Source organism: Podarcis bocagei (genome assembly GCF_964188305.1).
Source record: "Podarcis bocagei genome assembly, chromosome: W".
Lineage (NCBI taxonomy): Eukaryota > Metazoa > Chordata > Lepidosauria > Squamata > Lacertidae > Podarcis > Podarcis bocagei.
Genome location: NC_138131.1, coordinates 5809363 through 5820956, shown reverse-complemented (window position 1 = coordinate 5820956; position 11594 = coordinate 5809363). Strand labels below are relative to the sequence as shown.

At 47.4% G+C, this 11594-nt stretch overlaps 1 protein-coding gene across 1 annotated transcript; it reads left to right on the top strand.

Moving 5' to 3' along the window:
* Window positions 1-1000: 1000 nt before the first annotated feature.
* LOC308578283 (uncharacterized protein) lies at window positions 1001-2829 on the top strand. Its single transcript, XM_081178546.1, has 2 exons — window positions 1001-1458; window positions 1497-2829. The coding sequence occupies exon 2, from the start codon at window positions 1546-1548 to the stop codon at window positions 2554-2556; it is 1011 nt and encodes a 336-aa protein (XP_081034672.1). The 5' UTR covers window positions 1001-1458; window positions 1497-1545; the 3' UTR covers window positions 2557-2829.
* The last annotated feature ends 8765 nt before the right edge of the window (window positions 2830-11594 follow it).

The following is an 11594-nucleotide window of genomic DNA, read 5'->3' as shown; positions in this document are numbered from 1 at the left end:
AAGAACGATTATAAATTATATGCAAATATTTTAGCCGAAAGATCAAAAAAAGGCTTCCAGATGATGATACACAATGACCAAGCTGGCTTTTTGCCCGGGAGGCACATTTATAGCAACACTAGAAACATTATAAACTTATTGGCGTATTTAGACTTAAGAATAGAAAAGAAGGCAGTCTTAATGGCTATAGATGCAGAAAAAGCTTTCGACAGAGTATCCTGGAAATTTATGAAAGGTCTATTACACCATATGGATTTTGGTATACAGTATATAAAAGGGATTGAAGCAATATAATCAAAACAAAAAGCTAAAATTATAATCAATGGAAATTTATCACAGGAGTGTGAAATCAGGAAAGGGGTCAGACAAGGTCGCCCACTATCCCCCTTAATTTTCATATTAACATTGGAAGTTTAATGTAAGGAGGAGGAGGCGTCAAGATGGCGATGAGGTAAGACGCATTTGCCGGAGTTCATTTCGAATCCTTTCTAAAATCTGTGTTGTGGCTCCCAGCCTTTCAAGTTTTTGCTGAAGATTGTATCAGGGTGTTGGAGCCCATGCCAGGAGTTCACATTGTTGATAACTGTAAAGCCTGCATCGTAAATCAGCTTTAATGAGCAGATAATTGTATTCTCCGGCAGCCTTGGAAGCAGCCTTCGACTTACTGGTTTTCCGCCAGCTCACATCCAGTTGTATTTTTATTTCTTCCACCTTTTATTACCTTTTAAGCACTGTTATTTTAAAAGACTCATAACGATGGGCCAAGGCAAACGCCTAAGGGATTGTGACGAGGCTCTGCCCTCCCCAAGAGCCAAACAATTAAAAACCGACCCCCTCGTGTCTGGCAATCGGAGTGACCCCACTGAACACTGCTATAGGGTGAAAACTCAGAACCGTTTCTACCCTCTAACGTCTCCAGAAACAACGTCAACACCAGAGGAATTATTTCTACCTCAGATTAAAACTGCGGACGGCAAGCTTGGAGGAAGAGGGTGTGTCCCACTGAGGGTGGTGCAGGACGCCGGAGCTGAGGACTGCGCAAGACAAGAACAACATGAACATCTCCATCTTGTGGTCAGAACCCTTAATTGCATATTTAAGAAGATTGATGTGCTATCCTCCCAGCTATGTAACCTCGAACAGAAAATTGATAACTTCTGGTTAAAGTTTAAACCAACTGTAGATACGGGGGAATTGAAGTGCCAGAGGTCCTTACCTTCAACCAAAAAAAGAAGTGTGATCCCTAAATATAAACCAAATCCTGCACTGAAACACCAAGCGTTGTCCCTGCAACCTAAGAAAATCTGCCTAAACATCGGGGCAGGGTCACCAAGGTGGCTTACTCTGAGTGGGGTTAAAAAGCATCTAAGCAATCTCCTAAACATAGAAATCTCACAATGTGATCTCATTGCAGTATTACCCTTGAACCAGCACCTCAGGCAACAGAAAGTGATGCTTGTGTTTTATTCTCCAAGGATCCCTTCAGCTATCATCAGGCAGAAATCACTCTTGGCTAGGTATGATATCATCCCAACAAGAGTTTTTATGGATAGCATGATCCACCCCCTTCTACTTGCCGGTCACGGCACGGAGCGGACTCTGTCGGAGAGGTCGGGAGTACCCCAGGACATCGAGCCTCCTCTCCAGGAGGATATCCATCCGTACCGAAACTGGACTTACCCTACGTCCCCACGAGCCCTAAAGAAACCCACTGGCACAAGCAATTCTCTGACCCCGCCGGAGGAAAGAGAGCTTTTAGCCACCTTTGGCGACCTTCCACCGAGAGAACAACAAGAAATAATTGGAAGACTAGAAGTACTTAATCATCAGCTCATACAGGTCCAGAAGAACGGAAGAGTCCTGCCCACTTCTCAGGATAACCCTGCCAGCTTTTCGGAGTCGTGTTTTAAGGAAGCAGGAAGTCTTCCATACCTTAGTCCAGCTCCTAAACCCATGCCTCCCCCACTTGTGGGCAAAATCCACCGACGTTTGGCAGACCCAGGTCTTGCCCCACAAGTTGGCCCCTCATCCCAACTCTTGATAAATTTTGACTCGCCCTCCAAGAGTCCCCCGCTGAGGAGTGTAACTCAGAGTTCCTTCCACCAAAACAATTCCTTACCATCTAATCCATCAATGCCGGAACTGGAGTCCTCTTATTCCCCTGAGCGGCATAGACCCGACATACAAACGGTACCAGTACGCCGAGCATCCCCTGTACCTTCGCCAGCATCAGGTCATGGGAGTGTTCCACCTACATCAAAAAATGGCCCGGATTTGATTGAAGACCCGGCCGGACATATAAACCAAATGGTTTCATCGGCGACCTTTAGACCTCGCGGTGGGGCAGTCTCAGCAAATCCAGTGGAGTTTCCCACTGAAGTGGCCGCCCTTGGGTTACCCAGCGGGAGACCCGTTTTGTCGCCCCAGTCAGAATTCTTCACTACCAACTTCAAGACTAGGTACCTTCAGCAGGTGCCTGCCATGCAAAGTAAAATAACTGACTTTTTTGCGGGGTCTGCCTTGCCTCCAAAGGACTCACATCTCTCCCTGAAATGACAGCGAATTGGTCACAACAGGAACTCCCCCCTATCAGTCCTCAGCTGGAACATTGCGGGCTGGAGGGGAAAAAAACTTGACCCAGAATTCTTGGAGTATATTAACCTGTTTCATATCATCTTGTTCCAAGAATCGTGGGAAGTAGAGAAAATTGCCCTAAATGGCTTTGAGCTTCTAGAACTCCCTGCCTGCCCCTCCCTGAAAGGAGGCCGCCCTAAAGGGGGCCTAATAATAGGCATCTCCCTCAACCTACACTCTAAACTTACTCTAGTACAGGCCTTGCTTCCTTACGCCCTTACCGGACTGATTGCGGGGGAAAAGATCTCACTTCTAGTTACAAATGTTTACTTGCCACCTGGGGGTTCTTCCTCCGAACTGGGCTCTAAATGGGGCTCGCTAGAAGAGCATTTGCTCTCATGCTATGTTAAGTTTCCTAACACCCCGGCCATAATAGGTGGCGATTTTAATGCCCGCACAGCAGCAAATTGGGACTCGCTGACCAAAACCAAATGGTGGGTTACCCCAAACCTTAATAATTATGAGCTGGAACATATCATGAGGAGAACTTCTAAAGACCAACGAGCTAACGAGGCTGGAGTACTCCTCTATCAAATGGCCATCCGTTTAAATCTGGTCCCCCTAAATGGAACATGCCTCCCTGATATTCCAGGGGATTTCACTCACCTGAGCGTTAAATCAAACAGTGTCCTCGATTACCTGTTGGTTTCCAGTGATCTACTTAAGTGTATTTCCACCTTTAAGATCGAGAATGTACAATCTAGTGATCATCTTCCCCTTGTAGCCAAGCTTTCCCTGAACTGGCAGTCGGAGGCCCATAGACATGCGACCCAGATGGTAACCAACGAATCCTCTCTCCAAGTAAGAGGAATCAAATGGTCGGAGACCCAGGCTCAAAAGTATCAGGAATTCTTTCAAAAAGAAATCCTCGGGCCCCATTCCAACATAGGCTCTGCCTCAGACGAGCATAGCAAAAGTGTTGAAACGCTTTCACCATCATACGACTGAACTTACGTCCTTCTTCAGGTTACCACCCAAAATATTAAATCGAAACGAGTATACTTACGGTGCCCCCTGGTATAATTCTCAGTGCAAACAAGCAAGACAGCGCCTTCGCGCTATATATAATGCATATAAGACCTCCGATGCATCTACTCTGCCAGCTAGTTATGCACAAGCCAAGCAAGTTTACAAACGCACGCAGAAAACTGCCAAACGCGAGTGGTAACACAATCGCTGGCAGGCCTTGATTACCGCTTCAAAACCACATAGATCCAGGGAATTCTGGTCTTTGATTAATAGAAGGGTGAGGAAATACCCAAGGGCAGTCATCCCAGCACCGACATGGGAATTGTTCCTGAAGAAATGTTTCTCACAGGCAGATGCTCCCTCCGACCATCTGATGCATCTGTTTTCCCACCTACCTATTTGGCCTACCACCGATCCGGATGAAATAGCCAAGCTAATAGCCCAGCTGAAACCGGGCAAAGCCCCAGGGCCCGACCTGATCCCTGCTGAAGCAATCAAACTACACCCAAAATGGTGGGCTGACATCTTGGCCAAAACCTTCGACACAATCAACGCTTCTGGTCTCATCCCCAAAATATGGAAGGAGGCCATTATAGTACCAATTCATAAAAAAGGTTCTCCAATGGAGCCGGAAAACTACCGTAACATCAGCCTCCTTTCGATCATAGGGAAAATTTATGCCAGCTTTTTGCTGACTAAACTATTGCGATGGGCAGACGAGACTAACCAGATTGGTCACGAACAAGCAGGGTTCAGAATTAAACGTTCTACAACCGATCATGCGATAGTCCTTTACCATCTGGCACGGAAGTACTCGTCCCCCCCCCCCCCCGCGGCTACCTTTGTGCTGCCTTCCTAGATCTAAAGGCAGCCTTTGACAGCGTTCCTAGAAATATTCTTTGGGAGAAACTTGCGAAACAGGGCATTGATAGAAGACTCTTATGGCTTATAAGCCAGCTCCACGAAGGTACCCTTGCCAGAGTGAGACTTACTCCTGCGGGCGACCTCACAAATTCGATACCAATAAACAAGGGAGTGCGCCAAGGATGTATATTGGCTCCCTGCCTATTCAACCTATTCATCAGCGACATGCGAGCACCCCTAGTCAACTCATCTCCAAGTACACACGCGCCTAGACCAGTGTTTCCCAACCTTTTTTGGGCAAAGGCACACTTGTTTCATGAAAAAAATCTCGAGGCACACCACCATTACAGCCCCGTGATGTCAGCGCGCAGCGTCACGCCGGGAGGGACATGAATTGCTAGCAAATTACATAATCACCTCCTTGAGGGCTGGCTCATCTTCTCCGAAGGCAGAACCCCATTAATTAACAGGACAGACTCACACCATAGCCAAGACGAGGGGGGAAAACCTCAGTCATGCACAGTCATGCACATGTGGGGGCTAAATGAGGACGAAGACCGGGCAGAGAGCAGGGTTCAAATCACCCCACCTGGCCAGGACAATCCCTGGGTGCTCCCTTGGGCCACTCGCCTGACCCACCTCGCAGGGCTGTTGTTGCGAGGATAACACAGGGAGAACCACGCGCGCCCCCGGGAGCTCCTTGGAGGAGAAAGCGGGCGATGAATGCAATGCACGAAATATATGAGAGGCGACCAGGTTTTGCAGGTGAGGGGCCCCCGCCAGCCTCCGCTTCCAACACCCGGCGCAACGACGGCGAAGTTTCCCCCCGGGCTCGGCTCGGGGAGCAGCGCTGCTCCCCCCCGGCTCCCCTTCGCCCTCCCGGCTCTCTCTGCCGCTCACTGGGGACCCCCCTCACCTGCCAAGTCCGGAGCGCCGGTGGAAGTTGCATGCATGCATGCAGGGCGCCGCGTTGCCATTGCATTGCACTGCACTCCATGCAATGCCTGCACGCATGCATTGCCTTGCACGCCCGCCAAGGGGTCTCCCCGCGGTCCGATGCGTCCCCTCCGGCGCGGATGCAGCATTGCAAAAATAAAAAACCCCCGATGCAGCCCTACCTGGGGGGCAGCCTCCGCCTCCGCCGCTCCGCCTCCGCGGGGATCCCCGGGCTCCATCCTGCCGCCCGATCTCCGCGGGGGCGCAGGCAGGCTGCGCGGGGTCTGCGCGGAAGAGCCCCTGCCCGCCCGGCCGCCGCCGCTGCGCTCATTCCATGGCCGGGAGAAGAGCGCTTCAAACAAAACGCCCGGCCCGCCAGGCCACGCTGGGAAACGTAGTTTGCGCACCCCGCACGGGCGCGGAGCCCAAGGGCGAGGGGACTACGGATCCCGGCAGCCCCCGCGCCGGGGACGGAGGGGGAGAGGCCGGGTGCAGGGATGGAGGGACGGGTGGGCGAGCGAGTGAGTGAGTGGCAGCCGCCAAGCCTTGGCCGAGAGCCAGGAAGGGCCTCCCCGGAAGAGGAGGAGGAGGAGGGAGGCGCAGAGCGGGAGGGAGGGAACCCCAGGGGTCATCTAGTGACGGCGCCCCAATCGAAAATTTGACTTAAAAAAAAAATCTTTCAATTTTTTTAATTTTTCCCGCGGCACACCAGGCAACATCTCGCGGCACACTAGTGTGCCGTGGAACAGTGGTTGGGAAACACTGATATAGAGATTATAGAAAGAATACATTGTATACAGCAACACAAAATAATGCAAATAACTACTATAATGATCACTAAAATCAATAAATGTCGAAGCCAACTTCCATCCGGAAGCCAAGAATATAAGAATTCTGATTCCAAGCTGCATGTTAGCTTCCTTTCTAGTTTATTAGCCATGCACTGGTGTCACTTCTATAGCACTGATATTGGTCACTGTATGTTCCTGTAAGAAAACAAGAGCTATTAAACATGAATTTCGATGTATATTGACAGTTTGGATATATGCCCCATGATTCTTTCCCCTCCTTAATTTGGAAATAAATGGGGGCAGGCTCATGGAGGGTCAATTGTACTGGAGGCCAAAAAGTTTGCTTAGGGGATATAATATTAGTAAATTGAAAAGATCCATTGATAGGCACGCCATGAAGCATTATGCCTGAATGACTGGCAAAGGGGGGCATGTGCATACACAGCCAGCATCTAGAAGCATTCAATAAACTGGTAAACATAATCATATCTTGTACAAAAATATTATTCCTCCATATCTTATGATAATTTTCTACCCTAAAAGTCTTATTCAACAACACTGTTCTTCTAGTTCGAAAGTGGCTGAGCCGTGGATACTGCCAGCCAGAGTAGGATTCTGATGACAGCTGCTTGCCAGCCGATAAGGTGAAATATGGTGGTTTCAACTGTATTGGGTCGTCTGCTTCTCTTCCTTGTATAATGGTGCAGCAAAGGATGGCAAGGCAAATGGTTAGGAAGGCGCATCCGCGGTTAGAGAGGCTCACCATGGCCGCACGCATCGAGCTGGAACCCACAAAGGCTTGTCCTCGACGTCCACTGCCGCGTACCCTCATCCCCACGTGATCAGCGGGACAGGTATATGCCACGCGGGGTCAGGCAAGCGTCGGTACACCACCAAGGGGCGGGGGAGTGCCTCCTCCTTCCTAAAATGCAATTCAGCGGGGGTATGGGTCCTAAGATGTGGATATAAAAAATGGTTAAGTACAAAAAGAACTTGGTGAACAGCCAAAGGGATATCTGCTGTTGGTATGCTTCGGCCGCCAAGCTGTTTAAGCAATAGGGTTTTGAACGTCAGGTGTTCCCTTTCCACTATAGCTTGACCTGTGGAGTTAAAGGGTATGCCATTCCACAACATACAAAATTCTGAAAATGCTTTAGAAATATAAGCTGGACCATTATCAGTTTTGATACGTGCAGGTTTACCCATGACTGAGAAACAGCGGATAGTGTGCTGAATGACATGCCGAGCTGTTTCCCCTCTCATGGGCGTAGCCCATATGAATCCAGAGTGGGTGTCCACCGTGAGGTGAACCTTGGAGAGTGGAGCCAACACAGGTGTGTGTGTGATATCCATCTGCCAACACGCCAATGCAGACATGCCCGTAGGATTGACAGCATCAAAAGGAATGGCCAGCTGAGATTTAGAACAGGAAGCACACTGGGAAACTATATCCCTTGCTTGGGCCAAGGGAATAGAAAACTGCTTCGCCAATGCTTTCGCAGGAAGGTGAAAGGTGTTATGACATAGTATAGGATCAGAAAAGAGAGAAAAGGCAGAAATGTTCTTCAATGCTGCATCTGCTCTTGCATTGCCCTCTGCTAAATACCCTGGGTGCAATATGTGGGAGCGAAGATGTGCAACATAATAAGGGAACTCTCTGTGCTGAAGTAAGGCCTGAAGGGTAAGAAACAAGGAAAACAAGTCAGAATCCAAGGAAGGAGTTATATAGATAATGGTAAAATAGCAAAAAGGTGATATACATACTGAGTATCCACAATAAGATTGAAAGGTTGAGTAGGAAAGGATTGAAAGGCAAGAATCAGAGCTGCTAGCTCAGCTCGCTGAGCAGAAGACTGTGGAGGGGCAAATAAACAATTCCATTTTCCTCCCTCCTCCCACGTCACTACTCCCCTACTTCTTGTTCCATCCGTGAAAAGGGTCAGTGCAGAGGGAAGAGGTGTGAGAGACAAGGGGGTAGCCAAAACATAGGTGACCTGTGTCAGAAATGTCAAACGGTCATCCTTTGGAGGGTTAAAAATGATGACACCTATAAAATCTGCCAAAGCAATTTGCACGGCAGCATTAGTTATGAATAAATGCTGCTGTTCAGTCTGTGAGAAGGGAAGATATATTGATGCAACATCATAACCGCTTAAAGCTATTGCTCGTGAACGTCCTTTGATAACAATGTCTGATGTGGATTCAATTATGGAATAAATGTTTTTTGGTGGGGTGTGCGGTAGATGTAGCCATTCTATAATGCAGATAGTCTTCTTCTTGTTCCGCCTGAGCATATAAAATTCCTGTTGGCAACAACAGTGTAGCAAACACTGCCAGATGCAGCTTGTGTGCAGCACCTCTAGGTGGCACATGCAGAAAGGTTTCAATGCTTCACTCACAAAATGTTGACAAAGTGTAGGGGAGTTCCGCATGCCTTGAGGCAGGACAACCCACTGATATAGCTGGGTGGGCTGCAAAGTGTGATATACTGGCAATGTAAAAGCAAACTGTTCCCTGTCTGCTGGAGCCAGTGGGATGAAGATGGTTCAATGTGGCCGAAAGTCAATTGTTCAGAAATAAGCTGTTCAGAAACAAGATGGTGCCATTGCTGCGGATTTTTCTTTTGGTGGAGGCCACCGTTCTACCCACACTGAGGTATCGGTGATCCTGGTTTGCCACACTGGAAGCAAGTTGTATCGGTGGCTACAGGCTGGTTTTCATTGAGCGCAGCTGCCAGCAAATGAATCTTGTGGGTGGCTGTATCTACGGACTGACAAATGCGAAGCATGGCTGCTGTGTCTGTGGCAGGATTGGCATTTTCCTCATTGGCATTTTCAAAGGCCAATTGTTTGATAATTATTTGTTTGGCTTCAGGATTTTCAATTTGACGACTCACTGCTGTAAGCAGCCTGTCCATAAAGGAAGAATATGATTCTCTAGCCTCTTGCCTGATTGAACTGCACCTTGATTGAATACTGGTGGGTTCTGGGATTTTTCTCATTGCTTGTTTAGCAGCAAGAGCAGTATCCTTCAATAAGATCTGCAGCAGTGTGGCTTGTGCTGAAGCCTGAGCGAAAGGGCCATGCCCCATCAAGGCATCCATGACGTCTGCGAGGGTAATATTTGGATTATTCCCCCTGATTTGTTGAAACAAGGCTTGGTCATAAACACGGCAGGCAGTTTCCCATTCGTGGGCAAACAAAACACCTGCTGATGGGGGTAACACTGTACGTGCCAAAAACTTGATGTCATCTGGAACCAAAGGCTGGGCTAATGTGGTTTCCAAAAGAGCCTGTGTAAATAGGGCTTGAAGTCCATTTGTCCTTACTGACAATTGGAGCTCTTTCAAGATTTTAAAGTCAAAAGGTTGCTGCTGGGCTTGAGTTCCTGCTGGAGCACCAGCAGGGGGCACAATAACAGGGAATGCCATAGTATCCTGAATTAAGGAACAGGCAAGGACTGCACGTTGAAAAGGGGTAGCTGGGTCTGCCTCTGAAAGATTAGGATTATAGCCAGCCAGACCACGGTATTTTTGCAGGATTGGGTCCTCTGGTGAGGAACTGTAGTCCGGAGGTTTGGGGTCTGGAGCTGCTGGCAGGGCAAGTATCGGAACAGAGGCTAACACACCAGACTCTAACACAGCAGGCTGGATTAAGGAAGCTGGAGGTTGTTTTGGCAATGCAGCCATGGAGATATTTTTTGGCGATAAGGAGCCCATGGCGTAATGAACCTTGCACCATGCATTTAAAATCCGAGTACTGATGCTGGGGAGCCCATGAAAATGTTCACCAATCTTGTCCCAAAGTTTTAATTCACATGTTCCATTCAAAGGAAACCAAGGACAATGTTCATCAATAGCCAGAATAAGCTGTATCAAATCACCCTCTGGAACTTCCAATTTGTTGGAGGAGAGGAGAAATTTTAAGTCTTTTAAAAACTTCTGTTGTGGAGTAGTCAAAGAGCTGCCCATTTTTCAAAAATCAATATAATAGAAGGGATCGGACTCACCAGGGATCCTTAGATTCTTCAGCGCTGTGCAACACTTGCCGGGCGTGGTGAACCGATGATATCCACTGCTTGGATAGAAAAACCTCTCACGGTTTCTTTTAAAATCCTCTTAGTCTGCCTCAGACTGTTTGCTTTAATTTTTGCCTCTTTTCTTTAAGTTGCCTCACACGGGGCACCACTTGTGGGAACCAATTGACGGAAGCCAGCCGTCATTTTGGGGTGCAAGGCATAGAAAAACACACACAAAGGCAGCAATATTTTCATGGACGGAGGGCAGCTCATATCAGACTTCTCCTCCTCCTCCAGTCCGTTTATTACCCTTTTGTCCTCTCCAGCCGCATGGCTGCATTCCAATGTCTCACGTTACCTACATCCGGTCCTGGCTTTAACCCACCCACAAACGATATAGGGTTACACTGCCCAGAGGGGGGAACATAACTCCTTATAAGGTCAATGCATTCCAATACATTGTAAAGCTCAGAGTACTGGTCAGCCGAGGTCAGGGGGCACCCTGCAATATTACAAGCCTTTACCGTGGCTATCTCTCCCACATAGAAGGTAATGACACCCGTTTTGGGTGGCATGGCTATCTTAATTATGGGAAAATAAAGACGCATAGGAGTTTTTCAAATCATATAATAAGAAATGCTATATATAAGGTATGGGGAAAATACAAAAGATATTTGGAACAGAAAACCCCAAGATGGAACTCTCCACTAGAAGCAATCGCTGTTAAAAAAAGCAACAACATCAAAGAGAACTGGATAACGTATAACACAATATTAAGGCGGAGGAGGAGGGTCAACTAATATTGATAAGTTATGAAAAAATAAAAGATCACTTTTCTACTTGGCTAGATTACTTCCAGGTGAATGAAGTGTTCAGACAGGATAAGCAGATAGGTTTTAAAAAGGAGCCTTCAAGATTTGAAAGAGAACTACTGAATAGTAAAACCAAAATAATCGCAAAAATGTTTAGACTTCTTTTAGACTACGAAGTAATGGATGAGGAGGTTAAGGCTTCAATGATGAAGTGGGCCCAAGATGTGGGCCGTCCAATTATGCTAAAAGATGGGGGAAACTGGTGGAATGTAAATTTGAAATTTACAGCCAGCTATAATATAAGAGAGAACATGATGAAAATGGCTCATAGGTGGTACCTCACTCCTTCCAGATGATCAAGAATGTATAAAAATTTGGTGAATGCTTGTTGGAGATGTGGAGGAAATAACGGTGACATGAGCCACATGTGGTGGACGTGTGAAAAGATTAAGATTTTTTTTGGGGGGGGAGAATATACGATGAATTAAAAAAGATGATGGAGATAACTTTTACGAAAAAAACAGAGGCATTTCTATGAAGTATTTCAGATAAAGAGATCCCAAAAAATCTA

What these genes read in the sequence shown, in the direction of transcription:
- LOC308578283 (XM_081178546.1), top strand. Translation starts at nt 1,546, where the DNA reads ATGGATAGCATGATCCACCCCCTTCTACTTGCCGGTCACGGCACGGAG.